At 47.3% G+C, this 17,113-nt stretch overlaps 1 protein-coding gene and 1 long non-coding RNA gene across 3 annotated transcripts in view; one reads left to right on the top strand and one right to left on the bottom strand.

The window, feature by feature from the left end:
* KCTD15 (potassium channel tetramerization domain containing 15) overlaps positions 1–16,789 on the bottom strand; it is a 45,197-nt gene extending 28,408 nt beyond the window's left edge. The window contains exons 1-2 of one of the 2 annotated variants that reach the window (XM_054197618.1): positions 16,461–16,789; positions 10,648–10,823 (exon numbers count right to left, since the gene is read on the bottom strand). In XM_054197618.1, coding sequence (XP_054053593.1) covers positions 10,648–10,811 — 164 coding nt within the window. In that variant the 5' untranslated portion in view covers positions 10,812–10,823; positions 16,461–16,789. Of the gene's footprint in view, positions 1–10,647; positions 10,824–16,046; positions 16,269–16,460 lie in introns of those variants that run through there. The other variant, XM_054197617.1, reaches the window with a different exon arrangement.
* Positions 9,412–10,719, top strand: LOC128908077 (uncharacterized). Its single transcript, XR_008465854.1, has 3 exons — positions 9,412–9,484; positions 9,703–9,842; positions 10,587–10,719. It is a non-coding gene; the product is annotated as an uncharacterized LOC128908077 (long non-coding RNA).
* Positions 16,790–17,113: the final 324 nt, after the last annotated feature.

Here is a 17,113-nt window from a genome sequence, read left to right as displayed (position 1 = left end):
TGCCAACTGATCCCTTCTCAGTCTGAGCAAGAGGAACGCTGCAAATGCTGCATAACAGCTTCCCAGCATCCATGTGCAGGACTCCTTTCAGGTTTTGCTTTATGTGGTCCTCAGCAGATGAAAAAGCAGCTACTTTAGCCTTTGAATGCATGCCATAGTGCAGCAGAGTGAAATCACAACGTCCCTGCTCGGCCCGCCTGTCCCGGTGCCCGGCTCTGACAGGCAGGCATGGTCACAGCGACTGCGGCAATACGCAACGCAGTCGTGCCTGCGCGCGAAGCTGACAGCCATCCTGCCTGGCAGAGCTTCAAGGGAGAGCAAATCAGATGAAAACAAAAACCAATCCCCTCGAAAATGTTTACAGGAGTCATTTCTTTTTTAAGCATCAAAAGACTGAAGCAAATGCTGATCACAGCCGATGAGGCGAAGGAGCAGGCAGTTTGGTGAACAGAGAACGGAGATAAGAGTTTGTAACTGGAGTTTAATTCCAGCTCTGCAGCTTCTCTCAGCTATCGAACTCGGTGAGGAGAGCCACCAACCCAGTGTGACTCTGTACCAGCGGAGTTACACCAGGGATGAGAGTGACTGACAGTACTTACCTGTTTCAGTCACCAGATTGTGCATTTAATGTCAGTACAGCACAAGGGAACAAGCCGACGTGCTGCAAGGACTAGGTATACTCATCAATTTATTACATTTCATCTAACAGGGAAGCCTGGCAGAGGCCATGTGGCCAGCAGCAGCCTGGGGCATGAGCCCTGTCTGCTACAGCCGGCATCCTCCACACCACCTTGTTACTCTGTGCTCCAGAAATCCAGCCTCCCTCGCGCTTTCACATATGAATCCTGTGTTTGCATGCCTGCATATTTCTTCTGTTTAAATATGCACTTTGTTCTTAAAGATTTTATTAACCCATGAATAGATTAATTATGATTTCAGTTATACAGGTACAAATTTGGAGTAACTCCTCCAAAACCAGCGGAGTCATCTTTGGGAAGGCCACCTGACCAGGAACGGTATGTGCACGCACCTGTAAGTGCAGGATGCTTTGTCTTCATTTGCCTGTTGCTTTTACACCTTCAGATGGAGAATTGAGACCGAGTACCGTGGATACCCAGCAGAAGCACTTTGCTACAATGTTCAGGTTCTCCTAACTCCTCTCCACACATCGCACCAGTATGCATCCCTGGTGTAACTCCACAGACCTCAACAGGGTTACACTAGGGATTATTTTGGCCAGATTTATTATTAGGGCAGTTTTCTAACAATAGGGCTTATTTTGTTTCCATTTAAGCTTATGTTAAAACTCTCATTGACTTCACTGGAAGAGAGATTTGGCCCAACAGACCGACATCCAAACCACCTCCATTCACTTCAGGGAAAGCAGGCAAGGAATTAATAAGGTCCAATGTATTTTTAAATCTTAGATTTCATAAATGATCACAAGCATGTAGGTCACAATATATACACAGAACGACACCTACGACAACCACCAGTGGGATCATTAAAATAATTAAGTTAGGCCTAGAGACAAATTCATTTCATAACATGTTCCTTACAAAACAGATACCCCCTTGCTTCATAATCTAGGGAGTCTGTTTTATAAACTTCCTAAGTAGTTCATGAAATATCCCCCTAAGCAGACCAAGTCTACTTGCCATTGCAGGGTCTTTATAAATCAAAAGACTCCAGTGACGTGTATTCAAAGACCAAACATGAAGAGGTAACGCCTCGTCTGCTCCACTGGTAGGGTGGTTAGCTGTGACCTCAGGACACGATTTCCAGTACAAAGCTACCGAATCCACGTCTTTACATAACTCCTCTCCCTGCCATGAGGGAGCTGGGTGCGCAGCACATGAAGCAGCAATCAATAAAGGAGATTCCCCTTTGCTTTCAGTGTAAAGCTGCTCCACCTGAGCACAGACGCGGTGCTTCACCCCACGCTCGTCGGCAGAAACAGCCTCCACTAGCAGCACGTAAAAGGAGGAGACAGGTTGATTCCACAGCATCCTATAGGCGTGGTTTCTTAAAATATGCTGCTAATGCTTTTCATGACTGATGAAAAATACTTAAATTGTGCTGCTGGCACCAAAGTGCCCTGTCAGGTGAGTGGTAAGTAAAAGTAGCAATGAAAGAAATAGCAAAGTACTTGACCAACTCACCTCAGAAACTGCTACAGAGTGCTAAACCTATATAAACTAAAAAAAAAAAAAGTAGAAGCTGAATTTTTGGTCTCCTTGTCTCAGCTGGCTTCTCTTTCTGAGTTTTAATAAACCAGACTAGTTTTCAACCTGCTGGAAGCAGGAAGGGTGGGAATCACTCATGTGCTAAGCGTAACTCAGCTACAGTCATGTTATCATTGCAGAAGAAGAAAGGGAAGAGCAGAAAAGGAGACACGGTCAGCTGGGATTTGCACCGGAGGAACTGGAGACACTGTTCAATGTTCATCTTCTGGACTCCTCTAGAGGCCGTAAGTGACATCCCTCCTGCCCACAGCCAGGCTGCTCCAGCTGCACGGAGATGCCTGTTCTTCCCTTCGACCAGCTGAGCCCAATAAGGTAATATCTGCATAGGAATGTGCAATTTTCTCAAATTTGGGTTTTTTTGAACAGCCTGTGCCAGGCATAGTACCACAGCCGTAATTTTATTTCTGTAAGTCAGACGAGTGTCGATTTGTTATCTCCTCTCCATGACTAGCTTGGTCTGCCCCTTCCTAAATCCTGGAATACCCATTTATGCCTAGAACTCCACACAACTCAGGCTGTAAATGTATACAGACAAACAATAATTTCCAAAAAAGTGTTCATCAGAGAGTAGCTAGGCAGTATTTTCTTGTACATTTCACCAAATATTCCAAGTAAACACACAAATAATTCATTCATCGGCAGGGCCCCATGCGAGCGCCCAACGACAGCGAGCTCTGCACTCCCGCAGGGCAAAGGCTGCTCTCCCCGCCAGCGCCTGCGGGCAGCCCCGGGCAGCGGCTGTGCCGGGCAAGGCAGCGGTTACCGAGTCCCGCATGGAGTAAACACCTTTATCACAGCAGACAGCTCAGCTCTGTTCTGGCTCCCTACATGCCAGACAGTAGGAGATCCTGGAGAGGTGGACACAGACGGGTCTGAACAATCAGTTTCCATATAAATTCCTTCCCTTCCGTCTTCCCAAATCCCCGGAGAGAAGGGTTAGGGCTACAGGGACTATTCTCCTTTACCACCAAAGCTACCACTCCAGCTGTGCAACAACAGCCCTGGGTAACACAGGGAAATCTGCAGTTATGGTGTACTTCCATGGGCTGTGCCAGACACTGAATCCAAGATTTTTTCCCATGAGTGAAAGCTAGAGACAGGGTATCTAACAGCATCGTTCCCAGCTGTCGTTACATCCCTCTTAGAGATTATTTTTGTTTTCCACGGAGGCCAAACATGTGCCCCTCCTCTGGCACTGGTACCTACACACCTGGGACGGGGGCAACTCCTGCAGCGGTGGCTGTGGCTGGTCCATCTGCGAGGGGAAATGGCTCCTCGCCTCCGCCCACCGCGCTCTGCCCCACTTGCTGCCGGGCTGGATGCATCCCAGCAGCAGCACCTGATGGTCAGCCCATGTGAACTCGCGCTTCACGCCTTCCCTCAGCTTATCAAAGCACGGCGAGGGCTTGTGCCACCTCAGCCACGCAGCACCATGCAAAACAGCAATGCTGGGCTCTGAGATGGGGAAAGACCGTCTCGTTTTACACTATCTATCTGATTCATCAGCCTGGCAATGGGAGTTCCTTCCCTCGCTCTAGCTCCCGCTCCAGTAAGTGCAACATCCACAGGCAGACGCGGTGGGGGTGGGGGTGGGAGCGGAAGATGGGAAGGGGAAAGGTGCTTTTTAAGGGTTGTTTCCTTAAGGGTTATGATTGTCGAAATTCCCTTGGAAACCAAAGAGAGGTTTGCCCAGTCAACAAACAAGTAAGAAAAACTCCAAAGATTTATCTCTACGTTGCAGGTGCATGAAATGAAACCGATCGTGATTTTAATCTCCATGAAAATTCTCATGTTAATTCAGCAAAGGCACTGCATAATAACCAAAACCTCTGGTTTTCGGCTCCTTTACTTGCTGTCACGTGCAGCGCACACCTAATGGCCTTAGCCAAGGGCAGAGCCACAGGGCGCCCTGGCAGGCTCCCTGCTCTGCCCCGAGCTGCCGTCCTGGCGCGCAGCATCACCGCGTGTGCGCAGCACTCCCACACCCTGCCCACAGCCTGCATCTCCGAGCATCTGTAACGCGCAAGAAAAACACTTGCTCCTGCCTCCTCAGGTGTTTTGCTTTAAAGTCTGTGTACGGTTTAAGTTCACAATACCTATTAAAATTAATGAGCTTTGCGCTGCAGCTCACATGCAGGCACGTTTTGTAGTGCTTTGCCTGAACGTGGGCTGATGGCTCCAACTCAGAAACTCTTTGCCTTTTGGGTAATACACAACAAACAGTTCAGAGCCTGCGAGTGTCCGAGGCTGGTGTCACCCCACAGACAGGGCCCTCAACAACTCCCCTCGGTGGGAAAAGCGGTACCTTACAAAGGGTGAAACGTGCTACGGCAGCACGCTTGCCCATCTCCTTAAAAACAACTTAAACCAGTGGGTCAGCAAGTGCGCAGGGGATGAGAGAGGGATGGAAGAGGGACAAAAGACTACACAGATGCTGGTGGGTGAGCAGCGTGGAATGGCAGCGGCACAGAGAGGTCTGGGAGACGCCCCAGTCAGAACGGATGCTACCAATGCCGCAGTGGGCATGGGGCATGCTGCGGGACGGGGCTGGCAAGAGGCAGCGCCAGGCCAGGATAGCTGGCACCGTTTCTGCTCCAGAGCAGGATTCGGTGCTTCTGCAGCCACCAACAATCTCTGGTTATGAACAAATCTGGTCTTCGCTCCACTTAACCTCCTGCCCAAAGTACAGGTTTTGTTTAAGGACTGATTTACAACCTAACCACCAGCATGGGGCAAGTGACAGAATTTGCTAATTGGACATTGTTTTCTTGTAATAACATCAAGAATACACAGATTTGATGGGAAATCAGGAAATAAATCATGATTAGAGTAACGCTAGATTGATCCTACACGCGCAAGAAATCTAAGATGCTCTCAAGTGTGCTAAGTCTGAACAATTATATATCCTAAATACAAATTACATATCCTAAGCACATCTCAATTAAGAATCCCTCCCAAAAAGTACAGAGCAGGACCTGGTGTGGAGCCCTCAGTGTAAAGGAAGCTGTGGAGAACCTGTCCCGTAGCTCAGTAACAGCTGTGTTTGAGCTTATGGAACCACTGTATCTGGCTGTACGGTGTCAGCAATCGTGTTCTGTCAGGGACAACAGAGGGATCCTAAAACTTGGAGAAGAGCATTCCCCTGAACTCAGTCCAGCCTGGTGTGACTGCAGAAAAGGGGGGAGAAGCAGAAGATCTCAGGTGTCAATGCTGAGCTCCAGCAACCAGAGAGATGGAGGTGCCGGAGAAAAAGGTAGGGGAACTAAAAATCACAGATACTTGCAGAGTAGCTAGAATGAGAAGGTCATGCTTGGTAAGAGAGCTTGTGTGAGGGTGGGCCTATATAAGAATTACAGTTTGTTTTGACAAGAAACATTCAGAGAAGAAAACATGCGCTTTAGGGCACTCCTTTGTAAATCACCAAAAAAGTCCATGGGTTCAGAGGAAAGTGAGGCAGGGATACAGCTGGAAAACTCCACTATGTCTTGCAACAGTTGAGGTCACATCATTAGTTTCTGAAACAGCTAATAAAGCCTGTGCTGGTTTTCTCAGGAGGATGGAGCCTCCAGAGAAGGGGGTGGTAAAGCCCAGGTGCGCCAAGAGCTGAGATCAGGAGGTGCACTACGTTAGCACTGGCCCTGCATGTCTTGGGCCACGGGGCCGAAAAGCTCCGTTTTCCTGAAGAGGTAAGAAAACCACCAGAAATATTCCAAGAACGGTGGATGCTTTAGGGTACCCTGACAGAGGAAAGGTGGGAGCAGAGAGGTCCGGTCTGACAGCGCCTAAACACGGTGTGCTACAAACTTGGGGTGGGTGGGAGCTCCCCAGGGTCTGTGCACCCACACCCTTCCCACCTAGACATCGCCGCCTCAATTAACATTATTCCTGCTCGCTTTTGTCACGACTAACGCCATGGAAAGCATGATCTTTTATAAACACATTTTGAACAAAAGAACATAGTTATCTTTAATAGAGGGTTGTACAACAAATACTAATTAGCCAAGAATGTAAGGTAAATACATTTACCTTTTATAGCAGAACAACTCACAAAGCGCTCACAGCAATTCTCTGAGATAAAAACACTATTCAGGGCTGCGAAAAGGACAGGCTTCTGATGGAAAATCTGGTTCTGCTTTCTAACGGAAATTCAAACCGGTATCAAAATTTCCAGTGAAATCGTGAAGCTGGGGCTTGCTGGGATTTGGAACTTCTCTTCCACTTGAAGTCAATGAGATGTCTGCCGCTGGACTCGGTGGGAGTGAGCCTGGATGATCTGGCTTTGGGTATTCCTGACTGCACGTTAGGAGCTTGGACTTCTGGTGTGGGTTTGTTTTTCAAATGTAAGAACTGGCTCGCCCCCTTGGATAAATACAATTTACAACTCACTTTATAGATGTGCTAGAGCTTTTGCAGCCTTTACAATCTGTCATATAAATCCATATTCAAGCGTCAATGTGTGAAGGAGCTGCTTCAGAGGTCCTCTGGGTGAAAACATTAATGGAATTTCTAGAGAAACTGGTCTCAAAGATGAATAATTTGTCTATTTAGCCAGTTACTTTAGAAATAAGATGTTGATGGTAAGAGTCACTAGACTGAATTCAACAGTATTTTTTGTTTCTATCTGTAACTCACAGCTACCAGAGTTGGAAGTTTGGGTGGGAGACCATGCTGAAAATAAACTACTGAAACTGAGTCTCAGGTCCAGGTAAGACAACATCAGCCTCCTTGCACCTCCAAAGCTTGTTAACTTTAATGGCAATTATGGCTATGCATGGAAAGCAGCCTCAAGTAGCTACAGGAAGAGGGATTAATAGTATTATTTCGGAGATAATTTCCGTGACCACCATCATTATGCTGTTGTTGATCACAATTTCCTGTATATGTTTCTCATTTTCCTTGCCTTTCACCCTCTGAAAGGCCAGCTTGCTTTCCTCTATGGCGTTTCATTCAAAGAGCCAACTGGAAAGGTGTGTGACAGTAGTTCGTAAGGTGAGCGTGAGTGATTTAGAAACCATCTTCGACAGTGGCTGTTGAACCCTCTTCTCCTTTGTCACACCAGTTGTGCACTGCTCAAGTTTTTTCCTTTTTAGATGAGAGAACTTATGTAGCCCATAAAAATTTACAGGAAAGAAGGCGTCTACCCCCTTTAATGCCTAATCTGGCACCTTTACTTATGCAAATTTAATCAACGGACAAAAGCTCTTCTCACAGCAGCTGCACTAATACAAACAACATCAAAGACTTTCTCAAAGTTGCTCTGAAACAACTCTGGGACCACTGAAACGCAAGGTTTGGCCTCTGACTTCGCATCACCATCATTCCCTCATGTGAGCAAACCTTCCGGAGCCGGGTCCCTTCTGTGCCCGCGGGCTGGGGAGAGCCGGAGCAGAGCCAGCTGAGGGGGCTGAGCACAGCCAACCCTAACAAATTACAATGAGAAATGTATCACGCTGCCTGCTGTCAGGTGTAATTTATATCATACCAGAGGGGTGACTGGAGAGCAGGTATAGGCAGGAACTGGTCATACCTATACTTGCTCCTGCTGGGCCTGATCTGGCAAGCTGCTGGGAGCTCTTCCCTCCCATCAAAGCTGACGTGAACTGAGTTTGCCCAGGACCTAACAGGATTGGGCCTCCTCAAAATACTACGGAACCGTAAGCATGATCTGATGGTTTATTTTTTTCTGTTTTCCACCAGCACGTGATGTCTCTGCGTGTGCATACCCTGACTGTATTGACACACATGCGCACAATCTGTATCTGTCCTTAAACATACACGTATGGTATATACTATAAGCTAAAAGCCTACTTAGGATTTTGGAGCACAGAGAAAGAAATAGAGGTTGTAACACAAGTAAACAGGAAGTTTATTCCCACAGCTTTCAGTTTTAGTGAGTGCAAACTGTACTTTATGTGACTGGAGCTAAGATTTAGCAAAGCATTTCAGCATATGCTTACATCTTTTGCTGAAATACAGTCTACAAATCTGTTTGCGTTCTTAGATTTGAAGCTCGTGCTCTAACAGAGTTTAATATGCTGTCCAAAATAATGCAGAAAGCTCTGCACATGGAGGAGTATGGCCATGCTTCTGTATGTGGCCATGCACGTTATCTCTGAGCATAAGCTAGGAGTGCTCTGGCATTATTTCCAGATGTCTGGCGCAAAAAATCTATCTCCTTCCTCCTGCACCTGTGAGACCCGGGATTCCTCTCTCAGCCAGACCACCGCAACGACGCTCTGTGCCTTATGGAAGGCACACACCAGGACAGCAGAGCACCGTCAGGAGCTCCAGCCATCCCCGCGGAAATAACGGCAAGCATTTGCCTTAACTGGGAATGGGAGCAGGCCAGAGTCAATGGGGGGAACCCACCAAGGCTACTATGCAGCACTGCAGAAAACCAAATTAAAAACAGAATTTAAAAATAAAAAATTATTAAGGTGTACCATCCGTCCAGCTTCATAATGTATGCAGCCATATGTCCTATGTGGGATGTGGGTGAAGGGTTATCTTTTGCTGTAAAAATATACATGGTTACTATTTAATCTTTTTGATTTACAGGTCTCATCCCGTAAGCTGTTACTCCAGTGATAACTGAAGTTTCAGCAGCTGAAAAAGCATTCAAGCTTCTGAGAAAACACAGCAATATAAACGTAAGACAATACACAGCAAAACATCAGGCAGCACCTGAGCTCTGGTCAGCCACAAGTTTTGTATTTTTAGTTTAAACAAAGTACAAAACTTGAAGAAATGCGCTTTTGTTATTTAGCAAACAGGAAAAAAAAAGGGTTTATTTAGATCAGTGCTGTTCTCTTTAAATAAAATCTGTGATTTTATGTATATTCTCCCAAAGCTTCCGTAACTGAAGTTTTTATTAAGTAAGTCTGATATGGGGCTTATTTTAAAAATAGCGTCAGCAGTGATATTTTAAACTGTGGAAACAGATGTGCTATTCCATTGCAACTGCTGAATCTTCTCTGTATTTTTTTATACTCTGAAGCATTAGCCTGCTTCTCTGTTATAAATCTCTCCCCACTGAAGAGATTTCTTCTCTCTGATTAAAGAAGTACCACACAGACATCATTAAACAGACAGCGTCTAGAAAAATCATATTATTTTGGCCTAGCCATAAAATAGAGGTATTTTAATAATTGTTTCTCTTCCGTAGAGAATTTCAGCAGCTCCCTCTCCTTGGAATGAAATCACAGCCATATGCTTTATGACATCAGAGGCGTTTCAAGGTATCTCCATAAATGTCATTTATTGCTTGGGAACCTGCCAAATCTGTGCAAAAATCCCTAGTTCTTTTCAATGAAAAATCTTCAGATGCAACTAGAGCTTTACACTGGTTGTCATACGAAAAAAAATGAACCCACCCCTCTATGGAAATACCGGCCATGCAGGTAGCAAGAGCTCTCGCAATGGAACCTGCTGACCTGGGCTCTGGTTTGCTTTTCAGTCATTAGTGCCTCCGTTAAGCAGCATGCTGGGCACCCTGGCATTGCACATCCACGCGGTACTCGCCCTCCTGGAAAAGCAGCGGTCGGAATGACAAAAAGCTGAACTGCTTTAGCAATCACAACTATAAATCAAAATCAGGTATGTTTTAACGTAGTGCTCCAATGAATAGGCTTTACCCCTTAAAACCGCAGTCCCTTCCACACTGCCCTTACAGGCCTGAAGCTGCCCAGGATCCCCCACCCTTCACAGTGCCCAGTGCCATGCAGGACTGGGGGCCAGGCCAGTCATAAAGAGACTCTATGTTGTGTACACAGATACACTCTCACACCACATCTATGCAGTCCGCTCTGTGATAATATGGGCCAGATCTAAGAGAATCGTGTCAGCCGTGTCACCAACCTGGCCAGCACAAGGGCTACCCTGAAGCAGGCAGAGGCTCGACCCAACCTGCGGCTGCCCGCAGGCAGAGCTGGGCCGGCCACTGCCCAGAGGGATGGCCACTGGCACCGTGCACTCAGATACCACTGAGCTTAGGATTCTGGCTGGCCGACACAAGCATCCATTAGCCCCAGTGTAACAGAGCCGTTCTGCTTTCTTAAAGGAAGAAAAGAATCATTTTTTTTTCCCTAAACATGAAGGGAAGAAGTTGCTTGGTGCAGTTGGCAATAATTGAGGGCAGCAACCAACAGGTGCTCAAACGTATTGGCAGCGTGCGGAAGATGTTGAGAGGGAAAATGAATAGACTCTCTAAATAATACATAAATTTTACAGGCTTTTTTTCTGTAGAACCCCAGTGAAGTTACAGAATAAATCGGAAACTGAATTATTCATAACTGGTGAATATATAATAAATTGTATTTCGCACTGAAATATTCCTTCCAGGTACATGCCTCTTCCCATGCAATGACCAGCAACGGGCAGCCCGAAAGCGCCAAGGTCTTACCTGGAGTCTGGGTACTTCGTCAAGGTAGCCAGGCTGCTGGTGTACATGTGTCCTCCTACATCGATGTGCACGGGAGCGTTGGACTTGGTGAGCTGAGCTGGCAGAGGAATTCCTTGAGCAGCCAGAGGAGAAACCGGGGACCGTGTTAGAGACAGGCGGGACATGCTTCTTCCCTCCTGCAAGGGCAAGGCAAAAAAGAACAGTTTCTCTTAAATGTAGCAGTGCGTTACCTTTCTTTCCAGTGTGATCACAGATCTAATCAGATCATTTTTGCATCTGCCTGATCACATATTCAGCTAACAAATTATTGCCACCACTGTAATTAAGTGTATTTGCATCATTTTCTTCAAAGTACCAGAGGGGAAGAGAAAGATGCTTATTAGCAATAAGAAATCAAGAAAAAAATTTTTCAAGGTGTCAGCCTCAAGGGGCATAAAACAAACTGCAAAATTCTAATTAAAGGTCGCGGGCTTATGTGTTAGATGTGAAATATCCCCTGACAAACGAATAACCAATTTGTGAATTGGGATTCAGGGGTTTTTGCAAGTTTGTCTCAGTAACGAGACACCTCTAAATTAGTGACTTCCTCAGTACCTACGGCATTTAGTTTATACATGTAGTAAATTTCACATCAAACTAAGATCAGTTTTCCGGTTTATTTTCAATAGCTGTGAAATAAATGGATAATTTTCAGTTAAGCCTTAATACTAAACATAAAGAACTAATAAGCTTTCAAACCGAAAACAATACCTGGAAGCAGTGAAAAGAGGAAGATATATAAACTGACCCATGCTTTCATGACAAGACGCATTAGGAATTACTGTACAACCTGAAATTACAAATTCCACAATCCACCTAATGTTTACTGCCCTAAAAATATTTGAAAATGAGTGAAATTTCTCAATTGAGTCCAAAAATCTTCAGCTGATATACAAAGCAAAAAATACTGAAATGTCTTAAAAATGAACAGGACAAGCACAGCAAAAGGAAATTCCACAATTCTCTTCTGTAAGAAAAGCACAGCTTATCCTGCATGAAACGTGTGTCTCAAAGCTGATTTCAGTTAAATCGGTATAGAAGGCATACATGTCAAATGGAAAAAAAATCTTTAGAAAAAGTTTAGGAAAACGTCCATCCATTCTCCCCCTTACGGGTAAAGCGACACATGCAAAACATTATAGTTGAAGACATTTCCGAATATAATCTAATTTTCTTGGTATTTTGTTCTGCAAGCAGGCTACCAAGCATCCAGGCTCTGCCTTACATCTGACAAGCACTTTACACGCAGCATTGCGAAGTGAATTCCCCTTTCTCCCGCATTACTTTGACAATGTTTCTCAGAAATCTAAAGCTGGTCTCGCCTTTCTCTTAGCAGCATTTTGCACGAGATGCCTGGCTACGCCACTCGATGAACCCTCTTTGTAAAAACAATCAGCAACCCTCTTTGTAAAAACATATTCTGAGCTACACAGAAAGGGACCAAAAAATCTTAATACATCTGGATGGCTTTACAAAGTCATCACAACATCTTCATTTACTGCATTTCATCCTGGTTAGCTGCTAGGAATCTCCTGCATCTACAGCACAGAAATACATCACCCCATTATGAATCCACATCCTTTTCTTTCCGGAGGCTGGACGGACATCTGCACTGAGCACGAAGCAAATGCCAGCTCTGTCCTAGGACTTCTGTGTCAGCCCATGTGAAATTGGGCATTAACATTTTTACTACAGCACCACCTTCAAGGAAAGTGATTGAATCCTTTCATGACTGGAGACGTTGCTTTCTTGTTTCCCACAAGAGCCTGTTGTGGGCAATCTTCAGTAAATATGTCATACAGCATAAATAAAAGAACTAACTTTTAAAAACAACTTAGTATGTAAGTACCTACAGGATTTTAGCGATGTGTTTACTAATCTGTGGGTGCCTCATCTGTCTGCCAACGCAGACAAAGGCAGGTTTTTTTCTTACCAAAGAGCACTGTAAACTCATGTTCCCTCTCTGCTCCTTCACTTAAATGAAAGGGTCAGAAGATCCAGGCTGAATGTCAACCCTGGCTTTGTTCAGACCCCAACTATTATCACTAATGATAAAGGTACAGACCTCGCACGGTACAGAGCTGCCTTAGAAATCAATTTCAGGCAGTTTCACAAAACAAGTGCCTAATTAGGGCTCATCTGCACCCCTTGTAACAATTTCCAAATGAAATCAAAGGACTTCCAGTCCTCTGTAAACGCATCTTACATTTAACCATTTGTCTTGAAATACAGACTTCAATTTTAAAATATGCACAGATAGCTAAAGATCAAGTGATCTGAATCTATTTGTGCATATTTAAGCACTGCTGCTATCTTAGGATTTTGTTTAATGTTAGTATACCAGTAAATTCCTTGATCTGTAAAGAGTCTGAGATTCTCAGTGAGGCCATACTCACACAGTAGATATTTAATTTATACTATTCACTGGAGGGACCTTTTGAACAATCCTCTGCTTTTGGCATCTCTCAGCTAGAGCATGTGTTGAAAAAACACTTAATTATAGAAAATCACTGGAAAGCTAAAATAGTTCTCAAACTTTTATGGCTTTTCATACTTATTGAGGGTGCCACTGGCTTTTTGGGGGAAGGGAGGAGAAGGGGAACTACAACACAGGCTTTTCCCCTGGCTGGAGAGGATTCGTGTTTAAAAAAAAAAAGAATCCTACGTTTCTATTGAAGTTGTGGAATTCGGTCATTTTCATATGAGCAGATTATCAAGGGGCATAATTGTTAAGCACTACTTAAAGGGCACCAAAAACACTCCTACTGCTCCAAAAAAATAAATACCCCCTATTTCTTAAGGTACTATAACCCTATTTCTAATGCCTCCTTCCTCTTCTTAATGTAAAAGGCAGCTAAAATTCATCACATTGAGTAATGTACTTATTTTATGCACAAAGCAGAATCCTAAATGTATTTATCCAGTGAAAGTCTTTATGCACATATTTTCTAATACTGATGTGAAAATTAAAACCTTAAGGGTAAATATCGCAGGAGCACTAACCAACTTCATTTATTAAACCATGTAAAATAATCCTTGCTCTTTAGTTGCCTACAACAGGATACAGCATCCCAACTAGTGGCACAGGCAATAACCCTGCTCTAATAAGTAACAGAGGAACCTGCTGAAGGCAAAATCAATAGAGCCTGATTCCCAAATTATCTGAATATTTAGTTTTTCAAACATTACACACCAAGATCTTTCAGAGCCAGCTTATCTTTTTCTGCCTTTCTAAGCTAACTGCATAAGTACTGCTTGTAAAAACTATTTGCCCATGCAAAGTGAAATAATCACAATGCCATGCTCATTTACACACAAAATGATTTTGTGTCCCATTGTGCTCACAGTTGTTCAGCTCTCTAGGGGTGATTAAACTAGCTATGCTGCTACAGCTTGAGATGATTTCACTGAATCGTTTCTCCATGAAGTTGCTTCTTTGCTAAGCTGTTATTTTAACCATAAAAGGTAAACAGAAGGCAGTTGTAAGAGCTCCATTCAGCTCCGTGCCCAGGGCTATAACCCTGGGGCAGAGAATGCTGAAAGACTGCAGAATTTTCCAGGGTGTTGCCTTTCTTGCTCTAAAGCCTTCAGGAATACTGTTCATTTAATACACACTCTAGATGATACATTTCAGATCCTACTAAAAGAAAGACTTCAAAAGTGTAAGAACTTTTGGGCGGATGAAGCTTTCCCACCTCTGCACATAGCTCGGGGCCATGGTAACCAATACTGCTGTTGATGTTGGGAAAATACAGGAGAAATAAACTGCAGAGAGCAGAGCAGACAGATAGGGACAAGGGGGGGTGAAAGGTTGCAGGAAAGAAACGGGCAGCAGTCTGGAAGGGATAACGAGAAAAAAGGGGAAAGCATGAAAAAGGAGGCGGCTCTGAAGGAGGGACAAAGTTAAATCAAGGAGCAGGCACTTAAAAGACTACAGATGGGAAGCAAGACTAATTAAGGATGTAAAAGCGCTTTGTTTCTAAAGTTTATTGTTGCCAGGATAAAAATTAATTGAAACTAATGCTGTTATTCACTCGTGCAGTTTAATTCCTTCATGCACATTTAAGACGTGGAATGAAACCGGCAGGTTTAAGGACCTGCCGTACAGCAGCTGGCTCTCCGGGGAGCCGGAGCGGGGGCGGGCCGGGGCCGCTGGACCCCCGGCGCGGCACCCCCGGCCGCCCCCTGGAATGGGTGCTGGGGAGGCCCGCTCCCCCTCCCCGCGGACCTTTATTCCCTCACCAGCAGACCCGCAGAGCACCAGGGGCAGAACCACCGCGGGCGGCGCCCGCCCCCCCCCCCCCTCCCCCGGCGCCCCGGGGCGATACCCGGCGGCCGGAGCCACCCGGCGCTGCGCGGCCCCGCCGGCCGTTCCCGCTGCCCGCGGCGCCGGGGGGGCGCCGGGGGAGCCCGGCTGCCCACTCCGCAATTACCTTTGTCTATCAACGGGGACGGCGACCGCTCGGGTCTGCCGCCAGAGCCACCCGAGACAACGGCTGACGCCGCGGACACAGCGCGGGGGGGCTGCGCACCTCGCGCCCCACGGCCCCGAAATGAAAAGTCCGTAGACATTTCCGCACACCTCCGCGCTGCCTGGCTCAGCGCCCGGCCGAGGGACACAGGAGATCGTGGCCAAAACTTTTACAGGGGGCGGGGGGGGGGGGGGAGGGGGGGAGCTCCCTCTGGAGCTCTGGTTACCGGGGGGGAAAAAAAAAAAAAAAGAAAAAAAAAAAAGGCTTTCTCCTTCCCCCCCCCGCCCCCCCGCAGCCCGCCTCTCTCTGGCAGTTTCCCGTCGATTCAGTGCGAGCTGCGCGTCACCCCCATCCTCTCCCTGCTGATGGTCAGGGGAAGCACCGGCAACGCACCCGGTCACTCAACTTCTGCCTTTCCCTCCCCAACGCGCTCTGTGCCCAAAGGTAGCATCCAGCCAAAAAAAAAAAAAAAAAAAAAAAAAGGCACAACATGGCGTCCTTTACTTATTCCCACATAACAAGAAAGGAGATGTCTTAGATGAATGCGAGGGGAAAAAAAGAAAAAAGCCAACCCCGAATCCCCGATCCTGTGCATTTTCCGTGCAGCCAATGGTGGTGAGCATTAGCCAGGCTAATGTATTAATTTTGCAGAAGTGTGCCACATCGCATGCAGGAGCAGAAATGCAAACTATAGCCTAGAGTGGTTTGAAGTCTACCCCAAACCAAGCCTTCCACTCTCACTGGCGCCAGAGTTTCATTCACAGCCCGCCCGTCTTTTTCCATACGCGGCGCTCCCCATTGTCGCCCGCCTTCCCTTTGTGCCGAGCCGCCCCGGGGCCGCGCACCCCCCCCCCCCCCCCCGCTCCCCGCGCCCGACCCCCGCGGTACCATGCGAGAGCGCGGAGCGAACCGCGCTGCCTCCGCCGCGCCGGGGCTGGGCCGTCCTCAGAGCCGGGGCCGGGGCGGCAGCGCGGGCAGCCGGGGCCGCGGGGCTCCGCCGGCGCTGCCCATGCTGGAGCGGAGCGAAACAAAACATACACACGGGGAGAGCGAGCGGGGCGGCTGCCAGCGCGTCCTGTAGCTTTAAAATGAACCCTCCCCTCCGCCGCTTCTCCGCCGGAGCCCAGCGCCGAGTTAGTTTGGAGAACAGGCACTTTCCAAAAAAAAAAAAACGGGGGGGGGGGGGGGGAAAGGGGGGGGCGGGTTGGAGGGAGCGTGCGGCGCGGTGCGGCGCGATGCCGGCGCGGAGCGGGCGGGGGGGCGCGGAGCCGTCGGCGGGCGCGGAGCCGCCGCCGTCCTTACCTTGGCCAGGGCGGAGATGTGGCAGCCCCCGGGCTGCGGCGGGCGGGGGGCGCCGGGCCGGGGTCACTCTGCGCCGCCGAGCCCGCTGCGGCGGGGATTATTTTTAAAGCTTCTCTCTCTCCGCTCTCGTCCCCCCTCGCTGATTGTTTTTTTGGTGTTTTTGTTTCTGATTCTTTTTCTATTTATTTTGTGTGTGTGTGTGGATGTGTGTGTGCGTGAGGGGGGGAAAAAGCCTTTAAATGAAACTGCCGAGGCTGTTATGAGAAGAAAGGCAATAATCCCGTCTCTAAATAACAGAGGGAAGGGAGAAGAGGAGGAAAAAAAGCGAATTCTTGCTCAGGGCTTTGCAAACGCCTGCAGGGCAGAGGATTAGGCTACAATTAGCTCAGCCCTTTGCTCTCGCCCTAGCTAATTTTGCGATGAAAATTGGATATTTTCCCCTCCTTTTGGTGAAGGTCTCCAGATTTATTCCCCCCCCACCCCGGAATAAAATAAAATACAACCCTTGAAAATGAAATGAGGCTGGGAAGGCGGCCGGCGCCCCAGCCCGCGCCCCCGGCGCCGCCGCCGCCCGCAGAGCCCCTCGGCGCGGCGCGGAGGGGCGCGGAGGCGCGGGAGCCCCGCACGGCCCGGCCCGGCCCTGCCGGGGGATA

The sequence above is a fragment of the Rissa tridactyla genome, chromosome 4 (assembly GCF_028500815.1).
Source record: "Rissa tridactyla isolate bRisTri1 chromosome 4, bRisTri1.patW.cur.20221130, whole genome shotgun sequence".
NCBI lineage: Eukaryota > Metazoa > Chordata > Aves > Charadriiformes > Laridae > Rissa > Rissa tridactyla.
The sequence above is the reverse complement of the archived record's forward strand: the minus strand, read 5'-3'. Positions and strand labels throughout refer to the sequence as shown.